This window comes from Lontra canadensis, unplaced genomic scaffold, assembly GCF_010015895.1.
Source record: "Lontra canadensis isolate GAN:19392208 unplaced genomic scaffold, GSC_riverotter_1.0 scaffold1, whole genome shotgun sequence".
Lineage (NCBI taxonomy): Eukaryota > Metazoa > Chordata > Mammalia > Carnivora > Mustelidae > Lontra > Lontra canadensis.
The window spans coordinates 27171701-27199680 of record NW_022630995.1 but is presented as its reverse complement, the minus strand read 5'-3'; the positions used below and the strand labels follow the sequence as shown (position 1 = coordinate 27199680).

Here is a 27980-nt window from a genome sequence, read left to right as displayed (position 1 = left end):
ATTTGTGATCACGAATGCATTAAGGTTGTGAATTTAATCTTATTTTTCGTATTCTCTGTCATTTTCATGAGATTCGGTGGGGAGAAGAGATAAACACAGGAGCTCAGTCCACCAGTGGGGAAAGGAAGTCTAGCATTCTCTTCTATGTCAGAAAAGGGGAGGAAGAATTCACTCTAGGGTCTTAGCTCCACTCAAACTAACCCTGAGCTAAGACTTCTGCCTGGAAAGTCCTCCTGTTGGCTTTCACAACTCACCGGCTGTGGCTTGGTGAGAGATAGAAGCTTCTCGAATGGCTCCACATCCTTGGTAGGCAGAGGCCCCTCTCCTTTGTAGCTGCCTCTGGTGACTGACTGAAAGTCGTTGAGTCAACAGTGCCCTGAGCTCTGAACTTGATTTGTTTGGGGCTAAACCTGTCCAAAGCAGGGAATCCCACCACTTTATTTCCCTTCAATCCTTTAATCCTAATGCCGGGGCTGTACTCACACAACACTTTATAAATTTATGGCCACCGAGAGACACCCGCTCCCCGTCTGCCAGTAATTTCCAAAACACATTGTTCATGGAGCCTTTTCTTAGCAGAGCTCTTTTCTGTCCCCTCTAACGACGTGTCACCGTGCACATTTCTCCAGGAGCTGCTTGATGAGGCGGAGATGTCCCCGGGCCTCAGACTCCTCCTGTGGAAGAACCGAGTTAACAGCACCTCTCAAGTCTGCGCTGTGAGGATCAAATGAAATAATGCACACGCCCCTGCCGAACCCACCGGCATTATTACTTTCTACTTTAAGTCCGAACGTATCTTATTTAAAAACTGTTAGCCAGTTACTTCTTTTACTTAAAAAATAATAATTAAAAGAATTTAAAAATCCCTTAGCAAATTAAAGCCAGACACTGTGTCTTGCTCCCAGAGGACCGCTCATATTAAGTCCGGGAGCCCTCTCGGGGCTCAGGGTTGCAGGCTGTTTGAGCAGTGCGTGTACTTTACGTGCGTCTTAGATAAGCTCGCTCGCTCGCGCGCTCTCTCCCCCTCTGTGTCTGGGCCTCCAGATTTCATTATGAAAGAGGCAGAGCCCATCAGAGAACTTGATCGGCAGCCAGGCACGGTTTTTCTCCTTCTCGTCCTTTGTCAGGTCTTTGTTCCGCCCCTGGCTACACTCTAACAGAACCACTTACTGGTGATTAAAAGGAGGGACTTGGCGGCGGGGCGGGGCCTGCCCGGCGCGGGGGCGCAGCGATTGGGCTCACCCTGGGGGGCTGCGCTCTAAGTGCCGCCGGCGGAGGAGCGCCCCCACCCCTCGCCCCCCGCGGCCCCCGCGCCGCACCCGACGCCGCGGAGACGTCAGCGCCGCGGAGCTCCGCCTGGGGACCGAGCTTCGCCTGCCGCCGCGGACCGACGGACAGGCGGGCGGGCGGACGGCGGCGGCGACCGCGGGACGGGGAGAGGCGCGCGGGGCCCGGGAACCGCAGGCCCGCAGCCTCCCGCCGCAGCGCCATGGACGGCCCCGACAACGCGACGCTGCTCTTCGGCCCGTCCTCGCTGCAGCCGGACAACTACACGCTGTCGCCCGATGCCAGCAGCCTGCGCCCCGGCTCGGACCTGCCCGTCGCCCCCACCTCCAGCGCCGGCCCCAGCCCGGGGCTCAGTCTCGCGCCTAGTCCGGGCGTCGGTTTCAGCCCCGGCCCCGCGCCCACCCCGGAGCCGACGGCCGGCGGCCCGGCGGGCGGCCCGGCCAGCCTGGGCCCGTCCCTGTTCCCCCACCCCTGGGCGCACCCCCAGACCCCGTTCTGGGACACGCCGCTGAACCACGGGCTGAACGTGTTCGTGGGCGCCGCCCTGTGCATCACCATGCTGGGCCTGGGCTGCACGGTGGACGTGAACCACTTCGGGGAGCACGTCCGCCGGCCCGTGGGCGCGCTGCTGGCCGCGCTCTGCCAGTTCGGCTTGCTGCCGCTGCTGGCCTTCCTGCTGGCCCTGGCCTTCTCGCTGAACGAGGTGGCCGCCGTGGCCGTGCTCCTGTGCGGCTGCTGTCCCGGCGGGAATCTCTCCAACCTCATGTCCCTGCTGGTGGACGGCGACATGAACCTCAGGTACGGAACTGTCTGGTGCCTGCGCCTCTCTCGCATCCCCAGCAGCCGCGCTCAGCCGTGGGTTCGAGACCGAGCCGAGAGGAAGGAGAGGCGTGGGAGAGGGAGGAAGGCCGTGCGAGGAGAGGCTGACTTTAGAGAGCCCGGGCTTGAGAAGTCCAGGCAGATGTGAGGAAGGTGGTGCTGGAGGGGGAAAGATCTAGATGGGGACAGAGCGGCTCTGACGGCGCTCCGACCCTCCTCCCTGAGGGCTGGGCTGTCAGGGGAGGTCTTAGGCCTCGGGAAGACAAAGGGAACTGAGAAGCCTGAAGCCGGGTCTCGCCGGAAATGCAAAAGCGAAATAGGGCTCTTGGCCCCAGTGACGAAGGTGATCTCATATATGATTGCGTTCAGTCCAACAGGTCGTGCTCAGCAGCTTGACCATGTCTAACAGGGTGTTTTGGAAAATTCAAAAAGAAAAGAAGATGTTTGTTCTTTGCCCTTGGAATCATCCAGACTGTGGCCAGCTCAATAGGCTTCATAAAGCCAGGGCAACCGTCCTCAGATCCTACCCCCCCAATCCTGGGGCTCCGTCCTCCGATTCCGCCCCCCGCCCCATTCCTGTTTCAGTTGGGTTTAGAAGTGCCGTTCTCTTGGCCCTCCCCTCGGATGAAGTGGGTTCTCCCCACACTTCAAGCTCCAGACTTGAAGTCTCTTTCTTTCTCCTCTACCCAGTGTGCAAGAGAGAGTGGTTCCCCAATATGCAAGAGAGACTCTTGGCGCAGAGCCCGTTTTGAATTCTGTTCATTGCCTTTTCTGCAGCATCATCATGACCATCTCCTCCACGCTTCTGGCCCTAGTCTTGATGCCCCTGTGCCTGTGGATCTATAGCCGGGCTTGGATCAACACCCCCCTGGTGCAGTTACTACCGCTGGGGGCAGTGACCCTAACTCTCTGCAGCACCCTCATCCCTATTGGCCTGGGGGTGTTCATTCGGTACAAATACAACCGGGTGGCGGACTACATCGTGAAGGTAAGGTCACTCTTCTTTTTATATCCTTTATGTATTCAGAGAGTCCATGGTCTCTGACCCCTGCTGAAATGTTAAGAAGTTTGGGAAAGAGGGATACGGAAGAAAACTTGGCAACCCTTGCATGGATAACTTAAAAAAAAAAAAAAAAGTTTGTGCCACAAAGTAACTTCTATCATTGGCATTTCAAAAACTCACAGCTTCAACTAAGACAAAGATTAGTTAAAAACAGTGAAAGAAAGCTATTAGTATTCACAGGAGGAAATATATCACAGGGGAAAGAAAGAGTTACCCGTGCCATTCACCAGTAACATATTTTCCACCAACAAATCATGCATTATTAAGAATCAAAGCAGGGGAAATACAATTATATGAGTTGAATTTGTCCAGTATTTTAGAAATGCATTACTATATTTTTCAAAAGTGGAACTCTAATTCGGAGAAACTCCGGAGAAGTTTCCTTTAAAATGTTTTATTCATTTTCTAAAAAGAGACACTAATAAGACCAAAAGTACCTTAAAAATCACATTGCAGCAATAGGATATGCAAACTATTGGCTTTAAAGCACAAAATAAGATTGGTTCCTGGATAAATAATGCAGAGTATGTTACCATTAGTAAATCTGTGTGTTTTTCCTTCCCCATTGCCGTATTGCATATGGTTTCTAAAGCAAGTGAAAGGATGAGAATTCCTATCATTTTGTACCCTATTTCCAGTATGGCTTTATTTAAAGAAAAAAAAATGGTGCTTTTTGAGGGGTAGAGATTTTTGTAACAGTTGACCAGAGAAAAAAAAATTAAATATTTGTCAATCAAGCTTTCTCTGAAAGCTCAAAAATAGTAAGAGTAAACCATGAATAGGACTCAACTCACATTTTAGGAAGCTACTCAAAAATGCATAAGTAATTACTATTCATGCGCAGGTAAATTCATTTAGACAAGTGAAAAGAATTTCTCCAGTGTTTCCATTATGTAGATTTAAGAAGACATAATCTTTTGTGTTTTACTTATAGTAATTAAGTTAATTTTAAATAAAGAATAGATGTATCTAAAATCTGATTATTCATTAATAGCTAGCTATTATTAATATAAAAATAAAGGGTTCTTTTGTACTCATATATCCAGTTTTGAGTAAAAAAATTATGTTTAATAATAAACATATATATTTTGAATGTAATAAATTTATGTATACATGTAAATATACATATATTTTATATATTACATATATAATATACCTACAAATAATCTTGAAATACATTAAGAACTTATTAAGCTTAATCATTAAGCTAATACCATAAAAACTAGGGATTCTTTTTTTTAGATTTTATTTATTTATTTGACAGAGAGAGAGAGAGATCACAAGTAGGCAGAGAGGCAGGCAGAGAGAGGAGGAAGTAGGCTCCCTGCTGAGCAGAGAGCTCGATGTGGGTCTCGATCCCAGGACCCTGAGATCATGACCTGAGCTGAAGACAGAGGCTTAACCCACTGAGCCACCCATGCGCCCCCAAACCTTAGGAATTCTAAGAGAAAGTCAGTCAAATAAGGTATTCCCATACTGAAAACAGATACATATATTTAAGTAATAGACAATTTGGTAAGATGTGGCTCACTTTGAATTTAAGCTGAACCAATTCCTACTCCTTAACCAGAACACTCATAAAGTATACTTTATAACACTTTTACACTTTTGCAAACACTTTAAAATTATTCAATGTCAGTGTCATCCAACCGATTTAAAATCGTTCAAAAGAAACTTTGGAGCCAATATTTTTACAAGATTTTTACAAGATTTCCTGTCAAAGCTTTTGATGTGGACACACCTCTTAATATAAAAAAGGCTTCAGGGGTGCCTGGCTGGCTCAGCCGTACAGCATGCAACTCTTAATTTCTGGGTCATGAGTTCGAGCCCCACACTGGGTGTAGAGCACTTAATAAAAGTTTGATTTATAACAGTTTGGTTTCTGCTCATTGTACCTTTGGAGCATGAGTATTTATATAATTATTTCAGTACCAGCTAGCACAGCCTTTTTGTCCAGCCCAGATAAATTTTAAATAATTTTTAAAGGAGTATAAATTATATGCCCATCCCACAGACTCCAAAGGGGTTCCCCCCAGATATCCGGCAAACCAGAATCAGCACTTCAACTTCAACTGTTCTTCTGGAACTCTGCCTTCCTGCACGGACCCTTCCCAACCCTCACCCCCATTAAAAAACAAAAACAAAAACAAAAACAAAACAAAAAGCAAAAACTAGCTAACTACTAATCAAGGAGTGTAGTCGAGGAATTTTTAGGTTTCCCCCTTACTATTTTCACAGTTTTACTTAAATCAGTGAGATGTACCAATCGGACGTCAAGACGATGCCATGTCTTATACTGTCAGTTGTGCCTCATCTAAAATCCATCTATTTTCTTAAAGATTATTTATTTATTTATTTATTTGACAGAGAGAGCGATCACAAGTAGGCAGAGAGGCAGGCAGAGAGAGGGGGATGCAGGCTCCCTGCCGAGCAGAGAGCCCGATGCGGGGGGGCCAGGACCCTGGGATCACGACCTGAGCCCAAGGCAGAGGCTTGAACCCACTGAGCCACCCAGGCGCCCCGAAAATCCATCTATTATATGTAAAGCATTTTTAGGCATCATTAGAGATTTACAGGTGGGAAGTTTCTCATGAACACATGAAAAAGGGGGTGTTCAGAATCACAAAGAATTCCCCACATCTTCGGTTTACATTTTTCACTTGCGTAATCGAAGAGTTGGTCATCGTTTCAATATCGCCGTCAATTCTCTGAAACATGAAGTGTTTTAAAGTTTGAAAACATCACATGTAAGTTTCATAAATTTTAATAGCTTTTTTGCTCACGTGTAAAACTAGAACTAATTTCTCGCGGAAAACATGGGGTCCTGTTCAGCGAAGGTAATGTTCATCTGCCTACTCTATTCATCACACCACACCTGCTGGGTTGGGCTCAATTCCGAGTCCTGTTTTTAAGAGGTACACTCACAAATTAAACACACATTCAAAACAGTCCAGACTCCCACTACAGAGTTATATGAAAGTCTGGAGACAATGTGCCTGAAGAAGAGTCAGACTTCTCCTGTTTTGTTTTTGTTTTTGTTTTTTAGAGAAAGAGAGAAAGCGAAAAAGAGGGGTGGGGAGAGAGGGAGAGTCCCAAGCAGGTGCCGTTTCAGGGAGGCGCCCATTGCTGGGCTTGGTCCCGGAGATCGTGATCTGAGCTGAAATCAAGAACTGATGCTCAACTGACTAGGCACTCCTCCCCTCCTGTTTATTATTATTTTTTTTTAAGAAATTTTATTTATTTGCGAGAGAGCAAGAGAGGGAGTGATGAGCAGGGGGGAGGGGCAGAGGGAAAAGCAGAACCCCTGCTGAGCAAGGAGCCCAATACATGGGACTTGATCCCAGAACTCTGGGCTCATGACCTGAGCCAAAGGCAGAGGCTTAACCAACTGAGCCACCCAGGAGCTCCTGTCCTCTTGTTTTTTAAACAGGAGTCTGGTCTGAGCTGCTCCTGAGCATCTATCCAAGATAAAGACTAGTTGTTAGGGAAGGCAGATTGTCACTCTTCCTAAGGACAGGCCTTCAGGCCATTAGAACTGTCCAAGAAGGACACAGACTCATCCTGAAGAGGTGACCCACCTATCCTCAGAAGTGCTTTGTCCAAGACTGCTTATGGCAAGGATCTCCATGGTGCGGGAGGTGAGACTCGATGTGTCTCTTCTTCCAAGAGCCTAGGATTCACTTGCCTGAATTCCTTTTCAGCTGTCCTATTTTTGATGGTTTGTCTGTTCATTTTCTGTTACTAGGTTTCCCTGTGGTCTCTGCTAGTGACGCTGGTGGTCCTTTTCATAATGACTGGCACTATGTTAGGACCTGAACTGCTGGCGAGTATCCCCGCAAGTGTTTACATGATAGCGATTTTTATGCCTTTGGCAGGCTATGCCTCAGGCTATGGCTTAGCTACTCTCTTCCATCTTCCACCCAACTGCAGGAGGACTGTATGCCTGGAAACGGGGAGTCAGAATGTGCAGCTCTGTACTGCTATTCTGAAACTGGCCTTCCCACCACGATTCATAGGAAGTATGTACATGTTTCCCTTGCTTTATGCCCTTTTCCAGTCTGCAGAAGCAGGGATTTTGGTTTTAATATATAAAGTGTATGGAAGTGAAATATTGCACAAGCGGGATCCTCTAGATGAAGATGAAGATACAGATATTTCTTACAAGAAACTGAAAGAAGAGGAAATGGCAGACACTTCCTATGGCACAGTGAAAGCTGATAATTTAATTATGATGGAAACCACTCAGACTTCTCTCTGAACGTGGAGATACAGAGGAGCTTCTATCTTACTGAAATATTACTTCATAGTTATGGTCTGTGGTAGTGAATATGGTTTACATAAAGGATAACAAATGGTTCCCATTATCATACGTGTCACAATTAGGATCTTCCCATTGTAAGGTTGCATTGGCGTATTAACCACGCGTTTTCACAAATTACAAATCAATGTCATAATATAACTTGCACCTGGGACTGCTAAAGTAAAGCCTGAACATGTTCAACGTGCTCTTTAGTTTTTATCAATACCAATTTCTATGACTCTTTCGAATATGTAAGCTCTTAGAAAACAGGGTCTTGGAAATGTAGAATTTTGGTGCATTATCTTATATGAGTAAAAACAAGCTATTTTTTTTGTAAAGCATAATTTGTAAAGTAATTTGTAAAGCATAATTGAGTTTAATGTAATTGTAAAAAAAAAAAGTGCTTGCTCAATTTATGAATATCTGACAGTGTTGAATTTTGACCTGTATTAAAAAAAATCCCCAAACAGGTCAACTAAACAATGACAGTATTTTATTGTCAAACCTGTGTCAAATCAACACAAAATATACATTAATGTGTATCTGATATCGATTAGTAATAGACAGCTAACATTTTTCGGGGGAACAAGGCATTTCTTCTCAGTTGGTAACTGATTTGGTTTGGGTATTCATGCACACATCGCAAATCAATGCTCTTTTGGAGGGATAATTTGGTTAGGAAAATTTGTAGGACTCTCCACCCCAATTGGCATCAGTACCTCTCGGGACCCACTTGAGGTGGGAGGTGGAGGGGAGGGGAAAGCGAGCTCCAGGAGAGAAAACAATTAGCCTAGATGTGGGTGCCTTAGAGTGCTTTCCCTCGGGAGTTCCCGAAAGGGTGCAAGGTGTGGACTTTCAGAGCAGTTCGGAGATAATTAGACCAGAATCCGAGATCATAGGTAACACACCCAAAGCCGTTACCCCAAACCTTTGCCTTTGGCTCACTAGCCTGACAGAGGCCCCCAGCTTCGCCTCAGCTTCCCCAGCAGCTCAGACACCTGGAATCATCCAGACATGGGGACCACCTGGCCCCGCTAATCCCGGTGATTGCGCCCTTTTGTTGGGACCCGCTTCACCTCGGGCGAGCTCCCTTGCAAATCAGTTCTTGCATCACAAAGGAAGCAGTCTTTCCCGATCCCCTAAGCGTACCTGTGCGGACCTCCGGGTGTGGGAAAGCTCCACGCAGAGAAGGTCTGGGCCAGGCCACCTAGGCGGGGACTCCGGGACTCGAGCGGGTGACGGGCAGGGTGCGGGGGCCGCGCAGCGCGGGGAGCGGCGGTGGGGTGGGCGGCTGGCTGCCTCCGCTCGGCTGCCTATTTAGGGCAGGGCGGCGGCGGGAGCGGCCCGGGCTGCGCTTATGGCTGCCCTGGGGGATGAGGTGCTGGACGGTTACATGTACCCGGCGTGCGTCCCCTACTCGTATCCGTACCCCTACCCTCCGGCCGCCAAGGGCAAGGGCGCGGCCGGCGGGGGTGGCTGGCGGCACCGGGGCGGGGGGTGCGCTCCCGCGTCCTCCTCCTCGTCCTCCTCTTCCGCCGGGGCGGCCGCGTCGTCTTTCCCCGGCTGCGGGCAGCTGACGGCCGCCGAGTACTTCGACAGCTACCAGCGGGCGCAGCTCATGGCCCTGCTGTCGCAGGTGGGCCCGGGTCTGGGCGCGCGGCCCCGCAGGGCGGGCAGCCGGGACGTGGCCGTGCAGGTGAACCCGCGCCGCGACGCCTCCGTGCAGTGCTCGCTGGGGCGGCGCACGCTGCTGCGCCGGACCCGCGACCCCGCGGCGCCCGCCGGTCCGGGCCTCGAGGGTGCGGCGGGGGCGGGCGGCGGCTCTGCGTCCCCGCAGCCGGCGCGCCGGGGCCCCGAGCAGCGCAGCCCCCCGAGCGGCGCCCCGCGGCCCGTACGCTTCCAGCGCACCGTCGCCGTGTACTCGCCCGTGGCCTCCCGCCGCCTCACCACCTTCCCGGAAGGCGCCGACGGCCCGGCCGAGGAGCAGAGGCCCGCGACGCCGGAGGGAGAGCGAAGGCCGCCGCCTGCGAGGCCCCGAGGCCCGGAGGAGGGAGAGGCGTCGGCGAGGAAGGCGCCCCGACGGCCGCGGCCCGAACAGGAGGAGGACGAAGCCGGGGCCCAGGCCGCCGTGCGGACGAGCTGGGAGCAGCCGGCCGCCGGGCCCGGGCTGCCGTCGCGGGACAGCGGGACAGGCGAGGCGGCCCGGCGGCGCGCGCCCAGGGGTCCGGAGCCGCCCCCGCCGCTGGAGCGCGCCCAGGACGCCGAGGGCGAGACGCCGTCGCCGCGGAGCCCCGAGCAGGCCAAGGAGCGGCCGCGCTTCCAGGTGAGGCCCGGGCGGCCGCGGGAGCTGACGGGCGCGGGGGAGCCCCGGGCGTGTGGCCTCCCCCGGCCCTCGCCCCCGGCTGCGCGCGACTCGCGGAGGCACCCGGGCGGCGTCCGGGCGCCTTTTCGCGGCCGCGCACAGTGGCCAGGGATCGTCCTTTCCCCGCAGCAGAGTTCGGCGAGTGCCGCCCGGTTGTTGTTGGCGGCGATCGTAACACCGGGGCCCTGGGAACACTCGCATTTCGAGCGTATTTACTGTGAACAACAACAACAAAACCCTGACCGTGGACGTGTAGTCGGGCGTCCAGCCCTCATGTGGACGATCTAGGAGGAATACGCAGCAGAACATCCTAAGGGGAACGTGCTGGCAGGAGGGTCGTTTCCCCGCGGGTGCCCCTCTCCGGTCTGAGTTCAGTGCGGCAGAAGCCCGAACAGTGACTGGGGTCCTGGTCGGCTCTCCCCTGATTCTTGGCCGAATTCCCCAAGCTCTTGGAAGCTAGAGCTCTTGACGTGCCTCCCTTGGGATCTCTTTCTCTCCTAGAAAGTACCCCTATTCGGAAACTCAGCATTGCTAACGGCCCCGGGCCCTTGGGTTTTGCTTCCCGAGCGCAGCAGGCGCGGTGGGTCCGCTCACCCTCGCTGAGTGCGCGCGGGGCAGTGGTAGGACAGAGGTGGTGAGAGCGCTGGAGGCCTCCTTTGGGGTCTTTCCCACTGTCAGCCCAGGACTATTGGGGGCAAGGGACGAAAGAGGGAGAGAGTCAAGTTCGCCAGAAGCTGCGTGTAATTTAAAGCATGTGTGCGCTTGCCTCCTAACTTTCCTGGACCTGTGTTCACTCACCCATGAAACTGCTCTAGAATTGGCAGGAACTTATGGAGAGCGCTTGAAGGCCTAACTCCAAACACCTGTTTCTCACGGGGAGGGGAGAAGAGAAGCTTAAGAATAAGACCGTGAACTTCAGTTCAAGTTAAATATGAATTCTGATTTTTCCCCCCGTTGAGACGCCTAGCACTGTTGGAAACTGAAGACCCAAACCAGTCTGGAACATGAGCTTTTTTAGGCTCCTGCTTGCTTATGGGCTTGATTAAACCATCAGGTCACCTGATTACCACCTTGTAGAGACTAATGGGCAAAACCTTGAGCCCACTTTCCTCCATGATCTGGAAGGAGGCTGCCAGTTTTACATAGCAAATCTGTCCCTTCCCAGTTTGTGAAATGAAGGCTAATTCCCATTTCCCGTAAATTAAACCCTGGCATCTCTCTGTTCAGTTCCTGGAGCAGAAGTACGGCTACTACCATTGCAAGGACTGCAACATCCGATGGGAGAGTGCTTACGTGTGGTGTGTGCAGGGCACCAGCAAGGTAAGAAATGCTTCGGAACTGGCCTCTTTTGACCCAGGTGTCCAGAGGGCTCTGCTTCACGTTTTTCCTCTCTCCGCACAGGTTTACTTCAAGCAGTTTTGCAGAACTTGTCAGAAGTCTTACAACCCTTACCGAGTGGAGGATATCACCTGTCAAGTAAATCGAATACTCCCCTTTTGTGTCTGAATTGGGTAACTGGGAGAGGGCTTTGGTGGAGTTTCTTGAATGTATCCTGAGGCGAGGTTCCTAGTTACCTGGGTTTTGACAGCTTTTCAGTGGGGACGGGGAAAGAGTACTTACTCAATTGGGAAACCAGGCCTTTGGGTGGGGAGGTGTCTTGTTTCCTTCTGTCCTTGCAAGTCTTGGTTATGTTAACCTCCTGAGATGCTGGCCCCCTCCTGCAACATGGAAGAACGTTGGCCTTACCTGGTTCTCTGATGGGAGAAAATAGGTCAAAAACCTAGAATGCCTTCTACTGCCATGAGGCTGCCTGTTTTGCCCAAATGCTTTATATGAAGCCCACCCCGCAGTCAGGATACTTAGTGATAAGCATGGAGTTTGAAAGTTCCAGTCTTGCCCAGTGCTTGCAAAAGGAGGATGATTTCCAGGGTGAATTTAAGCTGCCCACCTTTATGGGGCTAATGAGTGACATTGCCGGTTTACTTTTTTTTCTCAAGATTTTATTTATTTGACAGTACAAGAGAGAGAGGGAACCCAAGTCATGGGGAGTGGGAGAGGGAGAAGCAAGCTTCCTGCAGAATGGGGAACCCGACACGGGGCTTGATCCTAGCTAGGACGCTGGGATCATGGCCTGAGCTGAAGGCAGATGCTTAAGGACTGAGCCACCCAGGCCCTCGGCTGGTTCATTCTTTAACTAAGCAAACTAAGCACTGCACTGTGGGAAGAGGGTTAGATAATCTAAGGAAAAAAGTGACTAAACTTTTTTTTCTTTAAGAGATAAATGGTCTGTAGGTCTTATTTTATTAAAGATTTTGAGAAAAAGAGCGAGCACAGGCCAGGGGGCGGGTGGTGGCGGAGGAGCCCGATGTGGGTGGGGCTCGATCCTGGGACCCTGAGGTGATGACGTGTTAGCCCTCAGTATCAGAGCCTGATGTGTTAGCTAACAAGCCTAATCCACGCACTTCCCTCAAGTTGGACATTGGAGGCCTTACTGGCTAGGGTAGGAAGAGAAAACCCAAGTATGGAGAAAACGGTTTAGACTTCCTTAGATGAAGGCAGAGTAGGGTCAGGTTCTAAATGAAGTAGGATGCCTTGACCACCCTGCTCCCGGCTCCGGGGGTGCTGCTTTGCTTTTGGCGTCCGCTTAAGGTCATTTGCAGCAGGTGTGTGTGTGGGAGGCAGGTTCACGTCCACGGACGCCAGGCTGGATTCCCAGCTTGGCCTAGTAGCTAGCCTCCTCTCCTAGCTTTCCGTATCCGACTCCCCTGCCCTGGCGGATTCTTCTCCACCCTTCAAGGGCAGAAAGATTTCCCTTTAATGGTGTTTCAAAAAGCAACTTCACAAGTCGATACTGACTCTTACACAACATGAGAGCACGAGCACCTGGTTAAGCACCCTTTATTCCTATCCTGGCCTTGCTGGAGGGGCGCTGACAGAGCAAAATTAGCCCAGGGCCTTGTTTAGAGTGCATTCCGTAAGTATTCGAATGGACTAGAAAAATAACTTGGAAGTTTGAGGACGTCCCCACAAGCTTATCTCCTGTGCTTCTCACTTTGGTTTTGCAGAGTTGTAAACAGACTAGATGCTCCTGCACTGTAAAAGTTCGCCACGTTGACCCTAAAAGGCCCCATCGTCAAGATTTGTGTGGGAGATGCAAAGGCAAACGCCTGTCCTGTGACAGCACTTTCAGCTTCAAGTATATCATTTAAATGAATGTAAAAAAAAAAAAAGAAATGGTCCTACTTGAACCTGAGCTAATGGAGCAGACATGTTAGCTTTTCTCTATGCTCCTTTCTGCCTCTCCCTTCTCAAAAATACTCATGAAAGGCTGTATTTTTGATAAAGCCTTCAAATAAAAGTACTGCAAAAATGATAAAGTGCATAAGTTTTTTTAAATTTTAAGTTTAGGAGAGCTTTTCTTCTGTCTGCATCTGTCACTGTGAGGTTTACTGCTTACGTGTGGCTATAGAGCCGAAGCTTCTAGCAAGAGGGTGATTGAATGAAAAGCCACCTAACCATTAAAGTAACCTTCTTCCCAGTGAGGTGGTGGCAGAGCCCAGCCTTGATGTATGAAGAGAGTGAGGGTTTTGGTTTGTTTTGTTTTGTTTTTAAGATTTTATTTGACAGAGCGAGAGACAGCGAGAGGGAACACAAGCAGGGCGAGTGGGAGAGGGAGAAGCAGGTTTCCAACCGAGCAGGGAGCCTGATTTGGGGCTCAATCCCAGGACGCTGGGATCATGACCTGAGCCGAAGGCAGATGCTTAATGACAAGCCACCCAGGCACCCTGAGAGTGAGGATTCTGCCTCTGGGTTGCTCCCGAGCAGCTGGTGGCTGTGGAGGGGGAGGCTGGGAACTACATGGACCATTTCACAGGCTACAGTTGGGGACTAGAACAGGGTGGGGAAGGGCAGCTTCTTTAAGCTGTTAACTTCATCATCTGGACCTCAGGTGGTAACTTAAATGGGCCTTCTAAATGTAAAGATTTCAAGTTAACAGACTGCTGTAGGCTGGCTTTTTGTCTTGCACTTCTGTAACTGCAGACGAACACAGGAATTCTCACCCTGTCCGTGCCTGCTAGCTTCCCACATGAGGGCCAAGAGAGCATGAAGGCCCTGCTCCCGAGCTCTCCTGGTCGGGGATGGCATGTTGTCTAGAGCCTCAGGATTTTAATGGTATCAGAGTTGAGGGTTACTGGTTTAATAGTTACAGAAACCACATTAACTGGAACCAGGTGCTAATTATGCCTCCCAATTTTCTAATCCTCCCATTAAAGTTAACCCTTATGACTTTAGAGGGAAGTATGTGGAAATGTCTGTTAACATCTTGGATGTGTGGGTGTAGACAAATGTAAGGCATAAAGAACCTAAAGGGGCGCCCAGGTGGCTCAGTGGGTTAAGCCTCTGCCTTCGGCTCAGGTCATGATCTCGAGGTCCTGGGATCAAGCCCCACATCAGACTCTGCTCAGTGGGGAGGCTGCTTCCCCCTCTCTCTCTGCCTGCCTCTCTGCCTACTTGTGATCTCTGTCAAATAAAATCTTAAAAAAAAAAAAAAAAAAAACCTAAAATGAATCTGAGGTCTCTAGAACCCTTCGAGCAATGGGAAGTCCCCTCTGCATCCACATGAACCGGGGAAGGTGCTTGTAAAAACAGATTCCGAGGCCCCTATCCTTCCCAAATCACTGTCTGGGGGTGAAGCATTTTAGCAAGCATCCTGGGTATTGCTTATGGAATGAAAGTATGGGAACTACTGCTTGAGTCAGCCTTATACTTCAGGAAAACAGGTGTGGCTCTGCCCTTCTGGAGCTTCCAGTGTAGTGAGCAGATGGCCGTTATTTTCTACATTAAAAACAGGTAACATGGAGTTTGTCACATAAGAGCTACTCAGGGGCCTATAATGGAGGGTCAGATTTAGGGAGGTCCTAGAAGGCTTGCTGAAAAATGACACTTGGGCTGGCCTGAAGTTTGGGAGAACTTAGGTGAAGAGGGGAAGGAGAAAGTTTTCAGACCAAGGTAACCTGTGCAAAGGCCCAGTGGTAGACCAAACCAGAAGGAAACCACAGTAGTCAAATACTCTGGGGGACAGGGATGGGCATGATGGCAAATGACACTGGTAGGCATAGACTAGGACGACTTTTTAGACTTTCCCTGAGGACTGACTGGTCTTTGCCATTTGAATTCACTAAAAGGTGTTAAAGCTGTGGTAGGACACAGATTTATCTTCAAAAAGAAATAATCACAGTGGCTGCCTGTAAACCAGTAAGGAGACTTGCAAAGATCAGATAAAATGGTGGTAGGACCAAAGAGCTGAAAGACCACTCTAGTGTAGGGGAAGGTGATCGAACACCTGTTCCTACAGATTTGGTTGAAGGGAGGGACAGGGAAAGGAAACTTACTTGACTCGTGGCATGCAAACATGTAAACAAGTGAACACTTATTTAATGAGGGAACCATAAAACTATACCTGCTAGAGTCCCAAGTCTATTAATATGGGTAGTTAAATCATTCTTCAAACTAAAGAGCCTGCCATTACTTTTCCTAATAGAGCAGCTAATGTTTTCCAGTTGAGGAAAGCAAGGACCAAAGTAGGTTTTACCTAGTGTGTATTGCACAAAGTGGCACAAAAATATTCTAAAAGTTGTGACAACATTTTGGGAATTAGCAATGTCATACTCTACAAAGGGAACTGTGTATGGAGGAGGCGGGTAGCAAGGCAGACGTTATGACTAGAAGGAAATCCCCAGGATACATTATCTCTGGGTGTCCAGTGATTCTAAGGCAAGCGTGCATTACTTTGAAAAATATTTTAAATATCTCGAAGTACAATTATAATTACATTGATTCTGGTATCTTCTTTCTTTTCATTTAGAATATGCCGGCATGGTGTGAGAGCAGCACTCCGGGACCTAAGTAAGGAAAACTTACTCTGGCTTTGGTGAGTTTGTTCCAAGAGAATGGCTATTTCCTAAATTTATGGTAGATCGTGTGGGTTGTACTATACCCCCTGTGTTATATCACTAAAAGAAGAAAATATTTTTTTAAATTGTGTTTCAAAAAAAAACAAAAAAAAATTTTGGGCTTCCTATTTTAGAAGCAGAATGAAAAGACTGCCAGAGCTTTTCTCTTGGTGTTATTGTACAAGCTTACTAATGATCAACTTGGTGGGCAAAAGAGAAAGGTCGTATGAGCACAAACAGCTCTGTCTGGAACCACATATGGTATTTAATAAATTAAGCATCTGGTATATTTTGCTAAATGCAAACTCTGGATTCAGAGGGGCAAACTAGTATAGGTTTTAGGAAAACTCGATGGCAAAAGTACAAGCCTACTTTGTATTTGCCTTCTGCCTTCTGTAGGTGTATTCACCTTACTTATTAACTGAGCTACATAAGCATGAAAAGGAAATTTCAACTGTTTAAAGGTTTGGTTTGGGCAATTAGTCACCCCGATTTGTTCTCAACTTCGTTCTCCTCCTCTTAGGGGAAGTATGTTTGCGGATGAGGATGATATTTGACAAGTTTCTGCACGCTGCACATGATAATCATTCATCCTTAAAATACAACACAAACCAGCAGCTACAATGCTTTTTATTTTAACAAAAAGGATATAAGGAGGGTGAGAAAATAGGGGACGGTAGGATAGGATGTAAAGTGTGGGGTGTCTCTGGACACCATCCCTCTCTTCCTGCCCCACACCCAAAGTTATTAAATAATTTAAAGGACACCATTTACAGTACCAGAACACCATTAAAATAACTGTGTGTGTGTGTGTGTGTGTGTGTGTGTGTTTATCGGGGTCAAAAAATACAGTGATCATGAATGTGCCGTGACCAGTTCTGGATTTTACAGGTGACAGAACTCGAGTCATCAGTCCAACGGCCTGCACAGTGCCTTCAATTAATGCACTTGAGCATAATTACATTTCTGGCAGGGTCCACACCCCCAAGAAAAGGCAAAGCTATAAGCATTTCATTTCTACATTCTAAACTCTGGAATCCCAGAGCCCAGTTTAAAAGAAAGTCACAGTGGATAAGAGACGCCTATAAAAATACAAGGTGTTCCTTTCAAATCAGAGGAATTGTGGGACTACATTCATTTCTTTTATAAAATGCTATTTAGAAAAGGACAGAATCCAGTTCGTGTTATGCTACAGGCTTCGACAGGAGTAAGTATATTGCATGTTTTGGTAGTCAGTCTTCCGGCTTCCTTTCATTTTCCCCCATAGCCCCAGGTTCCTTTTGGGTGAAACACGTGAGTCCTGAACACGAACAGAGAACAATGGGTTTGCATCTCTCTTCTCGAATTCTCTGCAGACTTCGGGGCCCGCAGGTCATGTACGCTACCATCAGTGACTGCAATCTTTTCTTTAGCTTTGTACACCTGTTCTTGTCTAACACTGCATTGCACTGATGTACAATACTGGTTTTAATCTTTACAGTTTCTATAATAATTATGGAGTAAAATAAGTTAACTTTTCTACTGAGAATAGCTGACGGGCAGCATACTTCTTTATTTTACATTTTTAAAGTCTCTGCAGGCATCTACTTTGGTTAGCTATCCACAATCGTAACGTAAGCACTGATCAGAGAACTGAGCAGCATTCCAATAACATTAACAGATATATTATTTCTTTTCAAAATACCGGGAAAGCCCAGCTTTAAAATATTATTAAAATGTTCTAACATTTACACACTATGAAGAGTTAGATCTAATAAAATAAAATTTCTTCAAAAATAATCTTGCAGTCCTCTTTGAGGCATGCCAACACGGTATCACCAAACATCCATACCTTGGAAATAGGACTGTCACATACACACACATCCCAGCTCACGCACACACAACCCCTTATACAGACTAAGAAACAAAACACCCACGCCCTCATCCCATGTGTTGAAAAAAATCAATGGTCTTTGCAAATAAGTCCGTGTGTATCTATCCGACAGAAGGTTCTTCATGTAGATGATTGAGCGTCAACTCCAGAGGACGCTCCCGGCTGCTGGGAACCACGCAGCCACGCAGGTCTTCAGCTAAAATGAACGAGCCTGGATTTTAGCCTCATGTCACCTGCCTTCCAAGGTCTCAGCATTAGAGGCCATTATTGCAAACAGTCTGGGAATTCTCTCCTTTCTCCAGAAAGTAATGTATTTGTATGCATCGCTTTTAGCCCTTTTCTTGTCACACAGGTTAATTAGAAATGCCTTCTTCAGACAGTTGCTCGTGGGAGGTACTGGCAACCGCTAAGATTTCTTTTCTTCAGATCTTTGATTCCGTCCGACCTTCTCCATCTTGATCAGAGCCGGACACTAGTTCGCTCGCCTTGTGGATGCCGCCAGGAAGAGTCATCCGGGAACTGCAGGGCTCAGGAAAGGGGCCCGTTGATAGTCTTCGTCAGCTTCCGTTCTGTTTCTGCCCGAAATGCCTGAAGTTTCTTAGAATCCGGTGCTCACCAGACTTCCCATCGGTTTGGCCTGTGCTAAAAGCTGATAGGACTGCACCATGCGCAGAGACTCTCTGATTTCTAGATTAAGTTCCATCAGTTTGTAGTTGGCTTCGGACATGTCCAGGTCAGAGCCAGTCACCGCGAAGCTTCCCGTCTGGCCCAGCGTCTGATGATGGAAATAGATGTGTAACAGCGTCTGCACGGGGTCGTCGTCACAGCTGCCGAAGATGTCACTGGGCCAGAGAGCTCTGAAATACACAATATACGTATATTCTTAAAGATTTGACAGAGACACAGCGAGAGAGGGAACACAAGCAGGGGGACAGGGAGAAGCAGGCTCCCCACTGAGCAGGGAGCCCAGGGCAGGGCTCGATCCCAGGACCCTGGCATCATGACCCGAGCTGAAGGCAGACGCTTAACGACTGAGCCATCCGGGTGCCCCTGAAATGCACAACAATTTTAAGTCCTGAGACTCCAGCAGTTATTAAAGTCAGCGACATTTTAAATGAATACCTGTAACAAAATTTCCTTGTGAATCAGAGGATCTGTTTTAATATCTGAGCAAATGTATCCTCCAAAGTAGCAGAGTGAACAAAGTCTAAAACTGGTGTTATTTCAGTGATAACTGTAGAAAAACCAAAGTCACGCTTTCATAAAGACGTGATATTGAAACAAATCAAAAGCCCAAACCCAGTCAGTGTAAAATCCCTGTCCGTCTAGGTGGAGAGGTATGAAATCCATTTTACCTGAAAGCTTTCACTTGTGCCACAGCTGATACAAATTCCTTATTTTTCAAGGTTTCGATTAAAGAATGAATGGCAGTTTCTATAGTAGTCTGCGCAGCTTTGGAGATGTCGATTTCTTCATTTTCTGAAGCAGACTCTGCTTCTTTGAGGATATTTTCCAGTTGGGCAAGTTCCTCAGACATGTTGATGACCTGAAACAAATAAATATACCTTAGAAGGATCTATCTGTATATTAAAGAACTCATGGGGCATCTAATTGGCTGTAAAGTTGTGTCTGATGATAGGAGTAGCTTCTCTTCAAGACTGGCAAACGTTAAGTTTAGTAGTTAAAGGCAGTTAAAATTTCAAGTTCTCCATTCAGTAGACTTCCAAACCGTCATCTTTAAATACCTTGATAAGGAACAACTGATGGGGGGCCTGGCTGGCTCAGCTGGTGGAGCATGTGACTCTTGATCTTGGGGTTGTGAGTTCGAGCCCCACATTGGGCACAGAGGTTATTTAAGAAAAAAACAGTTTATAATAGATGTTATGATGTAATAAAACTAGTTGTAACCAATGTTTATATTGGTTTTAATATGTGATATTACATCTTGGATGGTAAAAATCATTCACTGTTATGGGGGGGAGGTCATGAATTTTTTTGACAGCGAAGGAAAGTCTTTATATTTTAAAAGATTATTTACCCAGTGCATTTTATATAAACCAGTATGTATTTTTAAAATTGATTTAACCAATTAATGAAAGTGAGGGCATTTCCTGTTTCAGTACCAGCTTTGACAAGGGGGTAAAAAGACTAAAGTAAAGTCACTGTCTTTGAACCTATTCACTACATGGATTTCCAACGTTCAAAGTGTTTTTGACAGGCTGCATGTGCGTCACCAAAACTACAAAAATATATGGACAAGACGTTAGGGGAGTTTCATAATTTAACTGTGTCTTTATTCAGCTGATGTGCTTTCCTTGACTTTTGGTTACAGATGCTCTGTTGGTGCTGCTGTGACCTTGAAGGTCTTGAACCTTTCAAGACCGCTGGCTATCTGCTGTTTTATTTACTGACAGGTCCCGAAACAGCACATCATTTCTAAAATGACAATTCTGAAAAAATGGACTCACTGTTAAGTGACTTTTGATGTAAGATCTCCTACAAGGAATATGTGTGTTATAATTTAATATTCTGGGATCAGTAATTCCTGTTAGAACTGATTATTTACCTCTGGCTCATTTTTTATTGTATTTACTTGGCTGATCAGTTTGCAGTAGGCTTGGAACAGAAGCAGCAACTGAAAATGCAGTTTGTATAACCTTCGGCAGAGCTCCAGTTCCTAGAAGTAAGTAAATAACACTGTGTTAAATTCAGGTGCCACTGTCCGTCACGTTTGAGTAGACAGTACATTTCCAGTAAAAATTTATAAGTAATTATGTTAAAAATTATCTTGACATTTATTTCTCTGCAGTAAGCAAGTTAATACAGTGTGAAACTGAGGAAAGATGCTTTGAAGACTGGGATTAAAATACAAATTTAAAGACTGTTGGTTACATAATTCATTTAGTGAGAAGCACATTTTCACATCAGAATTTTTCGGCAGGCAACATCAAATGCTTTTAAAAGGATTCACTTTAACTTGAAATTCGTAATGAAAAAGAAGGACAAATGCATATACTTTTGCCCGCTGAGATGTATATCTCACAGCATTTATCAACAAATGTGTGACAAAGCAAAGTCACACAGGCTTATCTCCTACCTAAAAATGAATTCATTTTTCTAAAAAAAAAAAAAAACCACAAAACCTTGTAATCTCATGGAAATGAGACCATGAAATTAACATAGGCACTTTTGATTTTTAAAATTAAATTGTTAGTTTATAGATGTACAAAAAAGGTGGCTGCTAGTTGCACGTATCAGCAAATCTCCTCTTTAGAGGACCAACATTTCATGGATTAGGGCTATGCGGAACTGAAGCATACTCTTAAAGTAGTCCGTGACAAAACACTGCTAGGTCACAAATGGCAAATGAAAATCAGTTTGTCTGACATGGATAAGTCTATAAATTAAGACAGGTCACTTACTGCTAGAATTTCCATTTGCTAAGCAAGAAGGTGATCGGTTCACAAAAAATACAAAGGAAGAAAAAGACCAAGAATTAGTGTAAGAAATCATTTTAAGTAGGGTCACAGATGTCCCAGGCAAACTGAAGAACATTTAATTGCATCCAAAAGAAAAATTTGCTATTTCCAGGATAAAGCTATTTATATACTTACTGTAACAATCCAGGGTACTTTAAACTCTTTGACAAATAACTAAATTATCTTTAGGCTATAATTTGTTTCTTGTGTGAAAGCTACACAGGACCAAAGTGAACAATGTGATCTAGGGAAACTTGGCTAGTATAAGTGATCTAAGAGAAAAAGCAAATGTCATAAAATTTCCATCAGTAAAGTAGAAAATTTCTGATTGGACAATGAGACATGAATTACTGTTTTTAGAAACGAACTTGCTTATGATCTTATAAATATCCACGAGAAGATTATCTCTGGTGTGGGTCCAGGCTTCTGACCCTTACTAATTAGGTCCCACGTTGCCCTAACTGGTGGAGTCAAAACACAGAATGTCAAACGCAGAGGTGTGTTTTAAAATGCATTCCAGGGGCACCTAGGTGGCTCAGTGGGTTGAAGCCTCTGTCTTCGGCCCAGGTCATGATCCCGGGGTCCTGGGATTGAACCCTGCATCGGGCTATCCACTCAGCGGGGAGCCTGCTTCCCTCTCTCTCTGCCTGCCTCTCTGCCTACTTGTGATCTCTGTCAAATAAAAAATAAAAAATCTTAAAAAAAAAAATGCATCCCAGAGTGCAATTTAGTGACCTTCAGAAGTTCAGCCCAACTACGTTTGAGTCAAAAGAGATGATGTACGTAAAACATAGAGCAAAACATCTAGTTTAAGGACTATTTAAAAATATTCTGTTGGGGCGCCTGGGTTAAAGCCTCTGCCTTTGGCTCAGGTCATGATCCCAGGGTCCTGGGATCGAGCCCCACATCAGGCTCTCTACTTGGTGGGGAGCCTGCTTCCCCCCTCTCTGTCTCTGCCTGCCTCTCTGCCTGCTTGTGATTTCTGTCAGATAAATAAATTAAAAAAAAAATTCTATTAAAATATCTATAGCTGGGGCACCTGGGTGGCTCAGTGGGTTAAGCCTCTGCTTTCAGCTCAGGTCATGATCTCAGGGTCCTGGGATAGAGTCCCACATCGGGCTCTCTGCTCCGCAGGGAGCCTGTTTCCTCCTCTCTCTCTCTCTGCTTGCCTCTCTGTCCACTTGTGATCTCTGTCAAATAAAATCTTTAAAAAATATATATATATCTATAGCCACTTGGACCTAGTTTCTGGTCCATTCTAGAGAAGAATGATTTTTTTTTTTTAAGATTTTATTTATTTATTTGACAGAGATCACAAGTAGGCAGAGAGGCAGGCAGAGAGAGAGAGGAGGAAGCAGGCTCGCTGCCAAGCAGAGAGCCTGATGCGGGGCTCGATCCCAGGACCCTGGGATCATGACCTGAGCCGAAGGCAGAGGCTTTAACGCACTGAGCCACCCAGGCGCCCAGAGAAGAATGATTTCTAATTCAAATGGCAATTGTTACGATGTAAATATTGCTTCTAAAAGTTCCTTTGAAGTCTGCTTTTCTAAACCGTGTCCTCTGAAGGACTGTTTATATAACATTCCTATCCATTCAGAATGGATTTTCTAAGCAAAGGTGAACTTTGCCTCCGTTCTGCTTCCTTATGCATACGTGGATAGTCATTCCGTGAATTATTAGTTGAGCATAATCCAATGTCAAACATATTAGCATATCTAAATTTGAGGTTCTGCTTTATACAGTTTTATATGGAAACTAACAACCACTTGAGTTTCAAATACTTTTCTCACTTCTATTAGCCGAAAAAATGGAACCAGCTCTAGATGCATACACTCATAGCATCTACTTTGGGATGTAATGGAAAAGAAATCATGATGGGGTACCCGGGTGGCTCAGTCAGTTAAGCACCCGACTCTTCTTTCTCAGCTCAGGTCATGATCTTGGGGTCATGAGATTGAGCCCCATGTCGGGCTCCGGAGGGAGTCTGCCTGAGAGTTGAGACTCTCTCCCTCTCCCTCTGCCCCTCCACTGCTTGCTCTCTCCCTCTCTCAAATCAATCTCTGGTCACAACTGTAGGAGATAGCACACATGTAGTTAATCGTGTAGCTCTGAATTACCAGAACTTACTTTAAATATGCCAACTTTCCAGATTTGAAATTCTTGATATTCAGTATACTGAAGTTGGCAGGTATATTTTTTTCATTTATAAGTATTTATTATGCAAAAGAATTTTCATACACAGGACAGATACTAGTAATGTGTAACAGGTGTCCCCAATCTCAAGGAGCTGAATGTAAAAGGAGAGAGAAGATATAAATGAAATTCTAAAATGTACAGTTTTCCGTTTTCACTTAGTCGAAAGCCTTGAGCTATATTAACTGACTTAGACTCTTGCAGATGGAACTCATTTTCTTCAAGGCAGAGAAATGTAAGAAATCACTTCGTCTAATCATCTAACTTATGTAGGAAAAAAGGAGTTTATGTTACATCTCAAGCCATGCAGTTAAACAGTGGTGAAGATAAAACCAAAGGCTCCAATTCTCGTTTAGAGTTAATTCCTCATTTTCCCATGTTTCTTTCTTTACACAGGTCATCTCACTATTTCCTTGTAACACAGCGCAGGATTAGGAGTCAGCCCGCCTAGATTAAATCTTAATTCTCTCTCTCTTTTTTTAAAAAGATTTTACTTATTTACTTGACAGGCAGAGATCACAAGTAGGCAGAGAGGCAGGCAGAGAGAGAGAGAGAGAGGTGGAAGCAGGCTCCCTGCAGAGCAGAGAGCATGATGCGGGGCTCGATCCCAGAACAGTGGGATCATGACCTGATCCGAAGGCAGAGGCTTTAACCCACTGAGTCACCCAGGCACCCCTCTTAACTCTTTTCTTACTGATTTTAGATACTTTGACTTCTCTGAGCCTCAGCTTCCTCATCTGCAAAATGGGGATAATAACAGCATCTATGCGACACAGTTGTAAGGACAGAGATACTGAATGTGAAATGCATACTGTTATTTTCTCAACATTTCAGTTTTTTTAAAAAACTTCATGTTATAATAGTACAATAGCTTTTACAGTGACAAGAAATGCATAACAGCGTAACCAATGCTGAAAAAGCCTGGAATTCTGACGTCAATGCAGACGTTGTTAATTTTAACTGATGATTGCGTTTTCCCCATAGGATGCTATATTCCTATTAGAATAATTTGTAGGGCCTAATTTATCCTCATTTAACGTAATGTGTTATATATATGTACTTGAAGAAAATATTTTACTTTTACTTACATGCTATACAAAAGTTATAATTTATCCAATCTCAGAATTTCACCTTTAGAAAGGCCACCATGAATGTATATAACGTTACTCTCAGGTTTGCTTTCCCGACCAATTGATCTGCAGAATACTAATGCAGAGCAAACATTTTTTGAAGAGGCAGATGCAGCAAGTACGGTCTAACCTGGACTGCCCAGATACCCATCAAGCTTATCTGCTGAATGTTATTAAGCTGCAGTCCCAAGCTGGTGGTTCATTTTTATTAAAGTGCATTTTTCATTACTAAGCCAATATCTCATTGAACCCAACTTTGACCAAGATGGTTCTGATAACAAAAATGAAAAGTGTTATAAATTTTAATTCTAGGATTATCAAGCAGGGACCTCCGTGCACACACACTTCATTTTACCTGATCTAGAAATACAGCAAAACTAAGGAGAGAAGACTTACCTGGGCTTCTGTGTTTATCCTGTATAGGTCTTCTTTGGCACCAAATGTCCTCTTACAGTTGTCTAACCACTAAAGAAATAAGTAAATTTTAACATAGTGATTGTACAGTGCACCATGAAACTGATAATAAAACAGCCTGTGTGTATAAAAATCACTTTACAAGTGAACTTGAAGTTCTGGGATTGGTTATAGACAGATCCTTCAGTCTCCGCTTGAGCCTGATTATGCACAGTGGCCCAGAGCAGGACAGTGCTGTTAAGTACAAGCAGACACACACACTCAGGCTTCGCTCACAGAAATGCAATAAAGCATCTTCTCTTCCAGGGACGCCTGGCGCTCCTTTTCAGTCAGTAAACAGCAGCCTTCATTTTGCAGATTTTATTAGAAATCTTCTCAACCTATACCTGACCTGTGTCTAACGTAAGATGGGGCAATAAAAGACGTGCTTCCCTCCAGAGGCACAATTTAATAAAAGCAACTTCAAATTAAGCAGGTCGGTTTGCTTATCAGAAGTGTAATTCTCAGAAGACTGGTGTCCGTTTTAATTAGTGAAACAGAAACCAAAATCCATTTTAAATCTCGTTTTTACTTCTTTTCGCTTTTCTTCCTTTTGGACTTTAATGAATGACAAACATGTTATCTCTGAAGCATATTGGATCCAGAAGCCACATGTGGTTTTTCCCCCCTCATCCACGGGCTTTTCCTAAAGTTGGGGATTTATTTAAGGTATCCTTTCCTTGGTCAAATAAAAATAACATAAAAATATTGTAGTTTAGTGGGGGAAAAGTGTGGGTCTCGTGGAATGTCTGAGCTGAAGTAAAAGCTGAGAGCCTCCAAGTGAAGCCCTGGGTTTTGACAGTTCGATATTCTTTTTTTTTTTTTTTTTTAAGATTTTATTTATTTGACAGAGATCACAAGTAGGCAGAGAGGCAGGCAGAGAGAGAGAGGAAAGGAGCAGGCTCCCCGCTGAGCGGAGAGCCCGATGCGGGGCTTGATCCCAGGACCCTGAGATCATGACCTGGCAGAGGCTTATAATCCATTGAGCCACCCAGGTGCCCCGGCAGTTCGATATTCTTAATGTCTGGTTCTTTACATAAGTGCTAGATTAAGCATACAACTAATATATCTATAAGAAATTAAGACTTTGAGAGAAACTACTCACTACGTTAAGGATGCACTCTGAAATGTCTCAGTACTACCAGGCATTTAAAACGCTCAACTGTAGCTGACTGTTCTACACGCAGAGAATGAAAATTAGACCTCTCAGTTATTTCAAAACAGTTCTTTGACCTTATGTTGCTTTAATTCTAGTCCCTCAGACTGCACAGGCCCTTAGGCTTTGGCTTGACAGCATCTCTGAGGAAACATGTTAAGCTTTCCTAGTGAGATACAGCTGCCAGCAGCCACTGTCAGAAGCGATCCAGCAGACTTCTTAATGTCGAGAACATTCGGCTGAAATCTACTGTAGAATGTGTCAGTATTTATTCATACAGAATGTTAAAATGCATCCATACTTAATCATCCTCACTAATCTAGTCCAATTTGTTCACGTTTACTAATAAATTAGAAAAAACAGTAATTGATTATTTAATGTCCCATTCTTAGAAAATATGATTTTTTCTACTGTATGCCCAGTGATGTAGCATTTTGGGAGCTTTAATTTTTTTTTTTTTTTCCACTACGTTAAAAGACCTGTCCCGAGGCTACAGTCCCATGGCTGCACACTGGCCTGGACAGTACAGGCCCACGTGATTCCAGCCAGTGTGGACCAGACACAGTAGTCTGTGTACACAATGTCTTCAGTTCATATCCAGTCAGTCTCCCTGCCATTACTGTTTCTTTACTCAAGGCTCAAGTGAAGGTTAAGACAACGGAGAGGTTCGGCTGCTGGGTGTGATGGAGTAGGTTGTATAAGGCCAGTCCTCCGAGGACAACCACAGAAGCAGAATCCCGTCCACCAGGACTGAGGGAGTTAGACCAAAGCCCTGAAAGGGAGCCCGGTGGAGATTCCAGTGTTTACTGCAGGGGATCTGCTTACTCAAAGCTTTGCTTATTCCTCAGGCAGAGGCTGAACAGATAGCGTGGGTGTGTGGCCCACGGTCTCACTGAGCTGGGAAAACAGGGTCATCAAAGGTAGGGAAGTTCTGAGGTCCAGGATGCTGGAGGAAAGGGGACTGCAGAGAAGGGGCCCAACTGTGTGCAGCTTCCCTTGGGACGCTGCTGCTCTAACGTCTAACGCGTGCGGGAGGCAAGGCTAGAAAACCAAGCAGCAGCATCTGGGAGGCTAAAAATCCAAGCAGAGATTTCTGGTCTCCTCGTGTTGAAAAGAAGAACTGGTCATTAGTGGCCAGGATGGCGGGGGTCCGGATGCACACCCCAGGCTTTCACTCATGACCCTCAGGAGACTCAAGGAATAATGGAAGAACGTTTTAATCATAATACTGTAATGGTAAAAACTATTAGAGGGGGAAAAAACCCTGAGCAACAAGAAAAACTTGGTTCCAAGACAAGAGAGGAGCAAGAAAAGGTAACAAAGAACAGATGGGGGAGGGGGCGCCTGGGTGATTGGTCAGAAAAAGGCAAGGATATCTCAGACTTCAGAGGTGGCAAACTAGCCTCCATCTAGCCAAGTTCTAAAAGGCTGTGGACACAGGCATGATTATAGACAGCAATAGTAGCAATCTATCACAGCTTCTATGGTAGGCAAACATTTCTGAAGACACAAAAGGCACTAACCATAACGGAAAAGAGACGGATAACTTGGACTTAATTAAAACTGAACACTTGTGTTCATCAAAGGATGCTATTAATAGTGAAAATGCTAGCCACAGAGAAGGGAAAAAATTTATAATACATCCAGTAAAAGGCTTGTGTTTAGAATAAACTCCTCGAAATCAGTAAGAAAGCCATAAATAACCTATTTCCAAAAATGGACAAGATACTTGAAGGCACAGTTCAAAAAATGCCTAAATGGAAATACCTATTTGAGTAGGTGCTCAGGGGAAATACACAATAATACCATAAAAAGTCATGCACACCCACCGGCATGACTAAAATTTTAAAAGCTGGAAATACCAAGTGGTGGTGAAGATATGAAGCAACAGTAGCTCTTGTCCACACTTCT

General features: G+C 45.9%; 3 protein-coding genes across 14 annotated transcripts in view; 2 read left to right on the top strand and 1 right to left on the bottom strand.

The window, feature by feature from the left end:
• The first annotated feature begins 1418 nt into the window (after nt 1–1418).
• On the top strand, nt 1419–7918 carry SLC10A4 (solute carrier family 10 member 4). Its single transcript, XM_032852133.1, has 3 exons — nt 1419–2085; nt 2884–3094; nt 6915–7918. The coding sequence occupies exons 1-3, from the start codon at nt 1490–1492 to the stop codon at nt 7425–7427; spliced, it is 1320 nt and encodes a 439-aa protein (XP_032708024.1). The 5' UTR covers nt 1419–1489; the 3' UTR covers nt 7428–7918.
• A 908-nt stretch (nt 7919–8826) lies between these two features.
• On the top strand, nt 8827–13040 carry ZAR1 (zygote arrest 1). The gene is made up of 4 exons (XM_032852145.1): nt 8827–9792; nt 11059–11151; nt 11233–11307; nt 12897–13040. The coding sequence occupies exons 1-4, from the start codon at nt 8827–8829 to the stop codon at nt 13038–13040; spliced, it is 1278 nt and encodes a 425-aa protein (XP_032708036.1).
• A 5171-nt stretch (nt 13041–18211) lies between these two features.
• Nucleotides 18212–27980, bottom strand: part of FRYL (FRY like transcription coactivator) — a 260625-nt gene continuing 250856 nt past the window's right edge. For 9 of the 12 annotated variants that reach the window (XM_032852083.1, XM_032852119.1, XM_032852093.1 and 6 more), the window contains 5 exons: nt 24857–24925; nt 21081–21098; nt 20225–20335; nt 19014–19204; nt 18212–18515 (listed from right to left, as the gene is read on the bottom strand). In XM_032852083.1, the coding sequence (XP_032707974.1) occupies nt 18257–18515; nt 19014–19204; nt 20225–20335; nt 21081–21098; nt 24857–24925 (648 nt within the window). In that variant the 3' untranslated portion in view covers nt 18212–18256. The remainder of the gene's footprint in view (nt 18516–19013; nt 19205–20224; nt 20336–21080; nt 21099–24856; nt 24926–27980) is intronic. The other 3 variants (XM_032852036.1, XM_032852046.1, XM_032852074.1) reach the window with 1 other exon arrangement.